The 12,167-nt window shown below is 55.7% G+C and overlaps 1 protein-coding gene across 1 annotated transcript in view; it reads left to right on the top strand.

The window, feature by feature from the left end:
- Positions 1-12,167, top strand: part of COL22A1 (collagen type XXII alpha 1 chain) — a 234,856-nt gene that overhangs the window by 117,680 nt on the left and 105,009 nt on the right. The window contains exon 23 of the mRNA XM_032316558.1: positions 7,252-7,305. Within this exon, the coding sequence (XP_032172449.1) occupies positions 7,252-7,305 (54 nt within the window). The remainder of the gene's footprint in view (positions 1-7,251; positions 7,306-12,167) is intronic.

Genomic DNA, 12,167 nt, shown 5'->3' with positions numbered 1-12,167 from the left:
CTGCTTCATGTGCCGTGTGTTTTGTGCTGCTGACTTTCATCTGAAATAGCATACATGGTTTCTTTCCTCTTTTCTGGACAAATCCAGGGGAGATTTTTTGCTTAAGAGAATTCTGTGTCATCAGGCATTTAAATTGAATGCAGATTTGGAATGTCTAAATCATAAGATCATCATATTGGTAAGGGATCCCTGAGATGGACAGTGAGACATTTCTTATTCCAGAAAGATCAGACGACCTGCTCCATGTCCCTTGGGCCTTTGTCACTGCCTCTCCTGCTAGCTGGTGACAACCACTTTGGTTCCTTTGATCGTGTTTTCAACACCTTCTGGATTCTCTTCTCTCATCAAGAGGCAAGAACTGAAGACGTGACCTACCAATTACAGCGCCTCCCCTCTTTCTAATGACGGAGGGATCCCAGGTGTCTCGTGATGCGCCTGATTGAGTCTTTTTTTTTTTAAGAACATATTTTTAAGACAAGTCTAACAGGTGTAGAACTGATACAAGGTAGCAGGAAAAAGCAGTGGCTGGATGATGGACTGGTCTATCGCCGGCACATAGAGAGGCAACTGTTTGCCCTCCTGTTTCTCGCTCATTCTTACAAGGATGTGAGGTTGGGCGGTTCTACTCCCATTCTGCAAATGAGGAAGCCAAGACTTAGGGGTGTAAGTCCAATTGCTCCATGTCTCACAGAGTATAAAGAGAAGTACAGGGATTAGAACTCAGGTCCTTCAGGTCCATCTCGCTCAAGACCTTCGAGGCAATGTGTGGGCGTAAGCGTCCAGGAACACACCAGAATTCTCATCTGTTCATTAGCAGTCCTTGTGGTGGGCATCGTGGAGAGATCTAGGACTCTGTATTCCCTGCTCCCACTTACTTGGGCGGATGTATTGTTGCGCACTGCTTTAATCTCTGGCCAGTGCCCTTGGAGCCAAGGGTCTCATAGCGCGGATTGCGATCAGATCCATCCACCCCTGTTTCTCATAATTCGAGGAGAGGAACCTGGGTGGTCTTCTGTCAGTGGCAACTTGGGTCAACTTTGTTTCACTTTTCAATTTTCAAAGCCTTTTTTTCTTACTTTTCCCTACGCTACCAGATGGTAACAGCATCATTTGGATCACAGGCTACTGTTTGACTCATCTCGTGGCACAGAGCCAGGGTTTATGCCAGGACACCTTAGGCTTTCCCTGAGCACCTGGTTTCAGCTCTAACCAGTAGAAAATAATCATCTTTGACATTTGAAGGCATGGAGAACAGGAACTGAGCAAAAGACCATAAGGCACATATTAGAATCTGTTGCACTCGCATTGCATTCAGCTGGTGACGGGCCCGCACACGGCTGTGCTAATTCGTCCCGGCTGGGAAGGAGCCGGTGCTGTGCTGGATTTATGGGCTTCCTCTTCTCCACGGGCAGATCGACAGCCGTGGAAATATCAGTCCTGCTCAGCATCCTGGCATTCAGAAGGGCTTGAAAAATCTGTCCCTATGATAAATTACAAGCACTTATTACAAACACTTAGCACAGATATTATGCTGGTAGCAATTTAAGAGAGAAGAAAAAGGACAAGGCATAGGCTTATTGCTAGTCACACGGTTCTTTATTGCCGCAGAATTTGCTCTGGCCAGCGCTTCTCAGATCCCCGCAGCCGCTTACAGGTCCAAAAGGCAGAGGTTACATAGCTGCTGCTACTGCATCCACACCTGCTAGAGTTCCTGCCTTCACCCCTGCCCATCACCCCCACCCCATCAGAACCTTCACCCCTACCCATCACCCCTATCACCCCCACCCCATCAGAACCTTCACCCCTACCCATCACCCCATCACCCCCACCCCATCAGAACCTTCACCCCTACCCATCACCCCTATCACCACCTTCACCCCTACCCATCACCCCTATCACCACCTTCATCCCTGCCCATCACCCCCACCCCCACCCCATCAGAACCTTCACCCCTACCCATCACCCCCATCACCCCCACCCCATCAGAACCTTCACCCCTACCCATCACCACCATCACCACCTTCATCCCTGCCCATCACCATCACCCCCACCCCCATCACCACTTTCACCCCTGCACATCACCACCACCCCCACCTCCATCACCACCTTCACCCCTGCCTACCACCGCCACTGTCACCATCAGCATAACCATCACTGTCACTGCCACCAGAACCATCACTACGACACATTTCCTGATGTTAGATCCTATGCCAAACACCTTGTGGGCATTTCCTCACTTAATTTCTATGGCACTGCTGGGAGGTAGCAGTTTGGAAACCAGGGCTGTTGGACACGTGCTCTCATACCTGCTCCAGGGACTCAGAGGAGCCAGAATCCTGCAGTTACCGTGTCTCCTCCATCAACCACCATTCTGTTCCTCCTCATTCCTGCGGCGATCTGTCCTGTTTGCCTAATGCTTTATTATTCCTTATAAAGCACTTCCTCAAATACTGAATTATTCCTTCCACTGCTATCTTTTCAAATAATTGCAATAATTATAATTTTCCACATGAGGAACCTGAGACTCGGCAGGCTAGTGACTTGTCCTCTCCTGTCTGCCTTAGATTCTGAACTCATTTTCTCACAATGTTTTCTCCCGTGTAGGAACACGGGAGAGCAACTTTCCTTGCGGCGAGCGGCCATCTTCGTAACTGCTGACTTACAGCTTTGTCCCCCATCCCTGGCTATTCCAACTCAGGAGCTGTCGGGCAGCCCCGGGGCTCTCTGTGCTCAGTCTTTTCTTGTCACATTTCTTGGTATTGCTCGGACTGTGTGGAAGAGGTGGCAATGGGCTGGGGTAGGATTTTGACAGGCTGAGATGGACTGGGAGTATCACAGACAGAGGTGCCATTGTGAGCAGAGTCTCTGAGGCCGGAAGTCCTAAGGGGGTTGTTCGGGGCAAGGCTGAGCAGCTGGCTTGAACTGTTGCTTAGAGATGGGAGCATGGACGCCGCACGCGAGATCCAAAGTCGTGTTGGAGTCACAGGGTCATTAGTATCCAAATAAAACAGCTCAAATGTTACATCTTTTATTTTTATAAGATTTTCTCTATTTATTTGACAGGGAGAGAGAGCAGGAGAGCATGAGCAGGGGTGGGGAGGGAGCGGCAAGAGAGGGAGAAGCAGCGGAGCAGGGAGCCCGGTGTGGGGCTCGATCTCAGGATCCTGGGATCATGGCCTGAGCCGAAGGCAGGCGCTTAGCTGACTGAGCCACCCAGGTGCCCCAAATGTTTCATGTATTAGATAAGGAGAAACTTCGGCTATTTTGGAGGAGGGAGGTAACTTGGACAGAACTTTCCCCCTTTAGGAAAATTGCCTGCCAACTTAGGGTAAATGTATAGATGAGTAATGAAATTTGTAGAAGGCACAGACTGGTCCAGAACAGCGGAGGGAACGGATGGGGCTTGTGAGCAGGATTGGCTCTGGAGATTATAAGCAACATGGGTGGATGGATGGACAGATGGAGAGATGGACAAATGGAAGGAAGGCTGGCTTACTTTGAAGGACACTGGGGGCAGCTCTGGAGGCTGTGGGCAGAGAAAGTGTGAACGTCGGTGCTGGAGCTGACCACGGGCGTCACCCTAATGTCTCCATGGTGATGCCCCTTCCTGGGTGACCCATGAAAGGTGGTGCCACCTTGCAACCACAGCTTGGATCACAAATTTCTCCTTCTCCTCTGGCCTCTTCCCCCCACCTCTCGCTTTTTTCTTCTTGCTGAAGCCCTGATGCTTGGATGCCAGCTTCTCCAGATGCCCTCGCTTCTCTCTCTCTCCCTCACCGGACCCCTCCTACCTGCCCGTAATTCCCCTTTCCCAGATCCCATCTTTTTCCTTCCCTGGTGTAGGAGCAACTCCTGCGTCCACGCCTCCTGCAGATCTCAGCATCTCAGGGGCTCACCCCCCGAATGTCAGCAGCTTCATTACACAAGCTCCCCGAACTTGAGGGAACAGGGCTGCTGAGACCTCATACCCCTTCTGAAGGTGGTGGGTCACCTGAGGAGGGACACCGGTGTGCACCCCAATCACATCATCCCTTGGGTTAGTAATTCTGCGCCACCACAACCCAGACCCTCACATCATTCCTGCTTCCCTCTGGTCCTTTCGCACTCACCAGCCAACGATCCATTTCTCCACTTCTCCCACCGCACAGAGTGACCTGGCTGGCCCAGGTTCTGAATTCCAATGACTCCTCACCGGCCATTCCCCCGACCTTGAGGGAAGATAGTTTATTCATCTTGTAAATCACGCGTGGCTCTCGGGGGAATAACCTGGCAGCAAGCGGAGGGGTGCCTGTCTCGATACAAAATTGAAGCTGTCTGGTTTCCATTCCCTGAGGAAGGGGAGCCGGCAGCTCTTAGCGCTCCTGTGATGTTTGCATTCGTCAGAGCAGGAGCGGACGGAGGCAGAGACAAATGCCTCCAGGCCCGGCTCATTTCTGAAGGTGTTTGCGACCACATTTTGAATTCGATCTGACAAGTGTCGAGAAACACATTCTGACCTCGGCCTGTGGTCTGCGGCTCGGGTGCTCCTCCTCGGGGGTCCTGAATTGGGTTAGGCCGCTGCCTCTACAAGTCCCCAGATCGCCAGGTCGTGCCTTCCTGTTCTGGTGCGGCCTCGCCCTACCCCAGGGCTGTCTCCCCCCCCCCCACCCCCCCCCCGCTGTCTGCTAGACTCAAGACCACATCCCTCCTCTAGAAGCAACAACTTAATTACCCAGCCCACAAAGGTGTCTCAAGTTGCCACCATGTGACAGACACTGTTCTGGGCCCCCGGGGAGAGCATGGAACAAACACAGAGCCAGACTCTGTTTCCAGAAGGCTCGCAGCCAGAACGGGCAGGCCGGCAGTGACCAGATGCGTAGGGACACCGACAGTGTATCTGGTAGTGACACAAACAAAGGGAAGGACCAGAGGGCTGGGGCAGAGCTTGGCCGCGGGAGAGCCATCTTGGCCGGGTCGGTCAGAGAAGACGCAAGAAGACTCGGGGACAGAGGGCCTTCGGACAGAGACTGTGGAGGCCTGGGGAGCCCGCTTGCCGGGCAACGCAAGAGCCCGTGGAAAGACCCGGCCCCGAGGTGGGATTGTGTTTGGTGCATTCATCCTGGAGGAGGGACACCCCCGTGGCCGGAGTAAGGGGAGGCTACAAAGAAACGGGAAGGGCAGGTAGCGGGACACAGTCGTGGAGGGCAGGGGACACCATTTCACTCCGCCCCCAGTTGGTCAGTGGTGTGGTGATTTGAGCAGAGGAGACAGGCTGACGTCTGTGTTGAGACTGGGTCTCTGGCAACTCAGCAGGGAAAGGGGAGGCGTCCGGGCCAATCAGGAAGGAGGGGGGTAGATCGGAGGTCTCTGCAGGGGTGCAGGGGCGGTGGTGGGGGCAGGCCCAGCGGTGGCGAGGACGTGGTGAGCTCTGACTGGCCGCCCACACCGTCCTTCTTGCCGCTTCTAGGACCAGCACAAACTGGACCATTTTATGTGCTTCGTCAACATCTGCAGTGGCCTAGGGGCCTCCCCTTGGCTCAGAGTCCTGCCACCCGGCCTGGCCCCCTGCCACACCCCAGCCCTGTAGCCCTCCAGCCTGATCGGGGAGAGCCTCTGCCCCAGCCCTGCACCCTTTGTCCCTGCTGCCACTGGCCAGCTCTGCCCCCTGCTCCGAGCGTGTGTCCCACTGGAACGCTCTTTTTCCTTCTTCCAGCGCTACCTCAGCACCGCCTCCAGGAAGTCCTCCCAACACCTTGTAGCAGACCTCAGAGTTCCAGGTGTCATGTGCACACCCTTCCCTACCTTCCCATGGTAGGGGCTGTTTTAGCGCCAGGGGCTCAGGCCCTCCTTCCTGGGAAACCGTGAACCACTGGGGCACAGGCCATGGCCGAGCCCTCCGGGGGCTCCCAGGGCTGGCATGGAACCAGGGGCAGTGTGCCTATGAGGAAGCAGGAGAAAGCTGTGGAGCCGTATCTGGGGCCTTGACCCTGGCATGCTACATGGAACTTGGGAGGAGTTTTAGGACCTGAAGATCCTTAGAGAACATTCCCTGCAGGCTCACCCCGACTTCTGTGCCACTGTAAACCCTTGAGCCTGGAAGAGGGCTGTTCCGAGGAGACCCTGCTCTGGCGTCCCGTGAGGGGCCCCTTGTTTTGCGGGCGCTGCGGGACCCAGAGGCAGACGGAGTGCTCGGGGCTCTGCGTCGCCCCCTGCTGTGGGGATGGGGCTGCTCTGGGGAGGTGGGGGTGGAGAGTCCCAGACGCTGGGTCCCAGGCTCTGCACGCGGTAAGCGCCCATGGAACGCAGACAGGAGGATGGGGTGGGGGGGATCCGCGGCACGTCCCCCAGGCTGGGCTGGACACAGACCGAGGCAAGGGTGAGGACTTAGGTGGGTGTCTCTCTTCATGAGGGAAACTGTGAGAAACCAAAGGTCATCGTTTCGTCGTTCCGATTCTGTCACACATGATGGATGCTGTGTGCTGTACGCATCCAACCAACCATCACACCCTTCGCCCCCGTCCGGAGAGACAGGCTCTGAGGTTTAGTGGGGCCGGTGAGTCCACACGGTGACCCACCGGGGTCGTGGCGGCAGCTCCGAGTCTAACGGCGGCAGACCGGAAGTGGCCTCGAGGACCCGCATGACCGTGCACCCCGTGTCACCTCACGGGCAACACTGTGTAGCCGGGAGAACAGGCGGCGGGCCGGGCGCTCGTGCCGGATGCCCCCGAGCTCAGCTGTTGAGCGGAAACCAGCGAAGCTCTCTGCAGAGTGAGGGACACGCTGTGCTTTGTAAAGAAAAAGAAAGGGAGGGCCGAGGGAACGTGTGTGCGCGTGTGTGTGCGTGTGTGTGCACGTGTGTGCGCGTGTGTGCGCATGTGTCCGTTGCTGGCCTCCGTACGTCTTGCCTCTGGAAAGAGGAGCCAACGCCCGGTGGGGTCCGTTCTTTCGGGGAAAGGCAGCTCAGTGGCTGGTGGTGAGATGAGGTTTGTCCCGATTTCCCTTTCTGTACCTTTCAAAGTTTGGGCCCCGTGTCAGCAAATGCCCCTGTCACAGCCAAGACCCAAAGCTTAACCCCCCTGACCCCAAAGCCCGAGTCTCCAGCCCCGATCCCATGCCGCTTCCTTGGAGGGCATCCCAGCCGGTGAGGGGGCGGTGAGTCCCTGTGCACCAGCGAGCTTGAGGACTCAAGATGGACGTTCCCACCAACACGGTATCACACGGGGCCTGGTGCTACCTGCCTGCTCTAATTTTGGCTTCTTCTTTTGTACGCAGGGGAAGAAAGGGGAAGAGGGCCCGCCGGGGACCCCTGGACTGCTGGGACCACAGGTAACTACCATCTCCGCACGCCCTTCCCTAGCGGCTCTGCCTCCTCGATGGAAGGAGCGATCAGGTCGCCGTTCTCTGGTTGGTAACCGGTCTTGCGTGGTCAGCTCATCAGAAAGAATGTTCAGAGGGTCCTGCATCCTCCCGTCTGTCCTGGCTCCCGCGGCTTCCCACTCCTATGCTAGAAGGAAGGCCACCATGTGGACTTCGGTCTGCTGGAGGTCAGGCGGTGGTCACATCACGGGGACCAGTGTGCTGAGAAAGGGAAGCGGTGAGGCCTGGGGAGTGGTGCCCAGGACGAGGAGTCCAGCGGTGAACAGCGTGCGGCTGGCAGAGGCAGGAAGAAGGACCTTCCTGGCAGGGGCTCAGCTCTGCAGGGACAGCTGGTCTGGGACACAGCCTGCACAGGTGGGGACAGGTCCCTGTGTGGCTGGAGCTTCCTGTACTAAGCACTGTGGCTTCAGGTTTGGAAGGGGCTTGGCCAAGGGACCCAATCAAGCCAAAGGTCTCCCTATTCTAGGAGACAGCACACCCCCGTTCTGGTGTCTGACTTCCACACTGTGACACTGACCAACCCCCTCCCTTCTCGGGGCCTCCGTTCCCCCATCTGTCAGGGCGGGGACCAGGGCCCCGTTCACTCTCTGCTCTGTGCTGTCCTGCTCCCTGGGTGTCCTCCTCTCCCTGCTCCCTTCACCACCTCCGTCCTTCCCGTTGGTGCCTACGACATTTGGGGGCAAGTTATTTGACCTTCTGAACGTGAGTCATGCCACCTGCGAGAAATACCACTAAAAATCAAAGGGAGAGCAGTGCTGTAGTTGGGGACGAAAGCAGGGATGTGGCCCAGGTGATGAGGTCCCCAAGGCCTGGGGAGCAGCAGGTGGGGCCTGTCCTGTTTTCCTGGCAGCAGTGGTGGCCAGCAGGGACGTTAACAGGCCACTCTCTTTGGCTCCTCCTTGAGCTGCTGCAAACCCACCTGTTCCTGGACACCTGCCTCTCCCTGTATCAAGTGGGAGGAACCCACCGCGGAGACGGGGCTCCCTGTGCTTCTGAAACCAGCTTTTACTGCTTGCTGATGCGTGAAGGGTCCTGGTGACTGATGGGCGCCTTGCCTGTGATCTCCAGCTTCATTTTGGCACCACCTGTTTGGTCCAGATATGACATGCAATAAGGCAATATAAAATCAATCATAATTCATGGTCTTCTAGAGATCCCACGTTCACTGGGGCATTTTGATGTTAATAGTGAAACATACAGTGCTTTTGCCTTTGTTTTATTGCCTTGGTTCCCAGCGAGCAAAGCTTGTGCATTTCAAAAATTCGCCATACATGCAGCGCCATCAAATTACTTTCAGCTACAATTTGTCCCCTGCCTACAACTTTTTTTTTTCTTGCTACCTTGGAAAATACATTTTTCTTTCACTTTCACGTTGAAATCACTTTCCTTTGTTGAATGTTGACTGAATGCTGGGTGTTGGGCTGGATGTCACCCGTAGAAATATGATCAGAATCTCCAGAAATAGGGCACTCTGATATATTTGGGGATCTCAGCAGTTCAGAGCTGGACGATGTAGAGACGGCCCAGCGTCTTGGTGGGATCACTCCCCGAGGGACCCCACACCACGTTCCCCCAACCAAGCCCAACCTAAGAGGCTGCGGCCCCGGACGTCTTGCTGATGCTGTCTCGGCCGACCCCCTCCTCTCGACAAGCTGCACGCTCACCGTTTCCGGTCTTTGCCGCAGTTCCCCTCGTGCAGTAACGCATCGGGTCATCTGCTCCACGGGGATTTATCGAGGTCCCGCTGTGTGCCCGACGCGGCTCTGTGCATCGGCGTGGGGTGTGACATCTGGGTGACACCGTGCATGCCTGGAGGAGCCGTGCGTGAGTGGGGCAGGGAGACGAGCAGGTCAGGAAGACACTCCAGGGAGCTGGATTCTGGGCGAGGTGGGGGGGGCATCTAGTCAGCCTCTCTTGGGGCCCAGATGTCACTGCTACTGACGCCGATCTAGAAAACCCCGGTTGCTTCTGCTCTGTAGGGTTGTCTGCTCTGATGAGAAGAAGGAGGGAGATAAAGTGTGCCTCGCTTCTGCCGTTGTCAGACACTCTCCTTAGTGCTCAGACATCGTTGCGACCGTTCTTTGTAACACCTGGGGGAAAAGAGGGCGGATCCCGTTTAAATCCTAAGGAATTAAGGTTTTAATTTAGCGCAGAACGCCCTAGGCCCCAGGACGGCGGACATCCTGGAAGATGCTCTGGGTGCCTCTTTCCCAAGATGAAAAACCTTCACCAGCTGGCATGTTTAGAATAAATAGACGCATCTGTGATGATGTAGGCCGTGGCTCTCCTACCCTGGGAGACTTTCAGGGAAAGTGGAAACCCGTGTCTCATCGGGTCCGTTTGCAAAGGCCGTGCTGCTTGGTGTGGTGGTCAGGATGGACAGACGTCCCCCGGATTGGGAGCTAGGGGAAGGGCTGGCCCCAGAGATAGATGGCCGGGTGGGCGTGTGGGCCTGTGGGCCCAGGGCTCTGCACAGAAATCTGCCAAAGGAGGTACTCATTACGGCTTGGCCCCCGGGAGCCCCATCCTGAAGGGGAGGGGACACAAAGTAGGAACAACCCACCCCTCCCAAGGAAACCCAACGATTCCAAACCACATAAGCTGTGTGAGGGCCGTGCTAATCGGTGCAAGTAATTTCCACGCATCTTCAAATCCCTTCCACCATCACGAATCTCTGCCGGTGGGATCTAGGTGGTTCGTGGGAATAACTATTTGCCGTTCCTTTATTAGTGATAATCCGGGTAATCGGTGGTTTATGGGCCATCGTCATTAGGAAGCACGTTAAAGAGCGGCTTTGCCACCATCGAATTAGAAGGATCAAACGCGGTATCGTTAATACGAATTAGACTGAGTGGTTCATTTTTGTCAGTAGTTACGACGTCGTTGTTTTCGTCGGTAACAGTTAAAACGTTGTTATTGTGCTGTCGGCATTCGGACCTGTCGGCTCACGTCACTCTCGGTAATGATGAGATGAGCGGGTGCGTATTTTTATTCATGGGAGCAGAAGAGGGGAGTGGAGGACCACGTGCGCAACCTCTCGGGTGCTGGCCTTGCACACGTGCCCTCGCGAATCCACGCTGCGCTGGGGACAGGGCGTCCAGCCTTTCTCTTCCAGCTGTGAGACTGAGGCACGGGGGAGAAAAACGTTGCCCACATCCGTAGAGGGAGTGTGAGGTGACCTAGCATGGGGCCCAGGGCCCCCGAAACCCAAGCTTTAATTTTTAATCTCTTTATACCATCATTTCTGCTACCAACAAAGGTATTTTTTTTAATATAAAAGGTTTTATTTATTTATTTGACAGAGAGAGACACAGTGAGAGAGGGGACACAAGCAGGGGGAGTGGGAGAGGGAGAAGCAGGCTTCCTGCTGAGCAGGGAGCCCGATGTGGGGTTCAGTCCCAGGACGCTGGGATCATGACCCAAGCCGAAGGCAGAGGCTTAACAACTGAGCCACCCAGGTGCCCCCCACCAAAGGCATTAATCGTCAGATAGTTTAGTTTCAAGTAACCTGACTGATGATCTTTAGTTCAAACACCAGAAGAGCGACAGGAAACGCTGTCCTTGGCCGGAAACGCTGTGAGGGTCAAGGACGCATGAACGCCGGCCTGGGTTTCCTGAAGAAGGCCGAGGAGGGAGTGGCCTCAAGGTGGCCCTCTGTGACTGCCTTCCAGGTCAGCGTCCCTCAAGTTCACCCACGCTAGCTTGCTTCTCCTCATGCTCCTTTCTGTGCCCAAGTGCCTGAGGATCGACCACAACCCTGAGGACAGGGTCTGTTCACCCGGGGCGCCAGCGGCCAGCGGGCTGACGTTGGGTCCTGACTGTTGGCTCCTTCCCCACCATGCATTCCCCCCCGGACTTACCGGATGCTCCTTGTCCGAAGGGGAGGCCGGGGGCGTATGGCCTGCGCCCTTCCTGTGGCCCCGACCTGGAAACCGTTGCCCAGACCCTCTGTCCGCTGTCTGCACTGTTTCTAGCTTCAGCTTCTCTCTGTCAACGGCCACCGCAGTTCCTGAGTTTAATGACCGTGTGGGCTTTTGCTTTTTCCCAAGTTCATGGCGTCAGACAAGTAGGCCATTATTAAGCCCCTACTGTATGTGTAGCCATGAGCCAGGTGCTGTGGGTCCTTACAAAGGAGGAGGATCAGACATGGCTGAGCCCGTGTTGACAGTTCTGGCCAGGCCATCCCGTTCTGTTGGGCCCCCTTCAAGCACACATCTCTCAACAAGAGTAGGTGCATCCAGAGATGCACCGGGACTGAGCAGCTACAGGGAACCCCGAGGTGCAGATGCCACCAGAAATTCCATGTCGGTGCCCATCGCAGACTCACGCGTGCCCCCAGCGGGAGACAAGGCAATGGCCCCGGGAGCAGCCGCCTTTGCCACTTGTTTGTATTTATCGCCCTCTAGTGGCGACATGCTGTCATTCTCCCTGGACCCACGGCCCTCTCAGTGGCCCTTAAACTCCTTTCAAGTCTTCAAACATTATTGAGCACCTGCTGTATGCTGTGCCCTGGGTTCGTGTCTGTGACAGATGCGGAGGGAACAAGAGGGGCCTCGGGCTCAGAGGGCATGTGAGTCGGAGGAACACGATGACAGCAGCCTTGAGCATGGCAGAGGGAGCGATTACTGGAGACCAGTGGACCCGGAGCCCATGTCGGAGGTGGAGGCACGGAGAAGGGGGCAAGGAGGGAGCGCACACCCAGAGAGACCCTGAGCGGACAAAGCCAGAGCTTGTGGCTCTTGTGGATAAAGCCCTGGCTCTGCTTGTGGGGCCAGACCTGCATCCGTCAAGGACCACAGAAGGTGCCCCGA

The sequence above is a fragment of the Mustela erminea genome, chromosome 16, assembly GCF_009829155.1.
Source record: "Mustela erminea isolate mMusErm1 chromosome 16, mMusErm1.Pri, whole genome shotgun sequence".
Classification (NCBI taxonomy): Eukaryota; Metazoa; Chordata; class Mammalia; order Carnivora; family Mustelidae; genus Mustela; species Mustela erminea.
The sequence above is the reverse complement of the archived record's forward strand: the minus strand, read 5'-3'. Positions and strand labels throughout refer to the sequence as shown.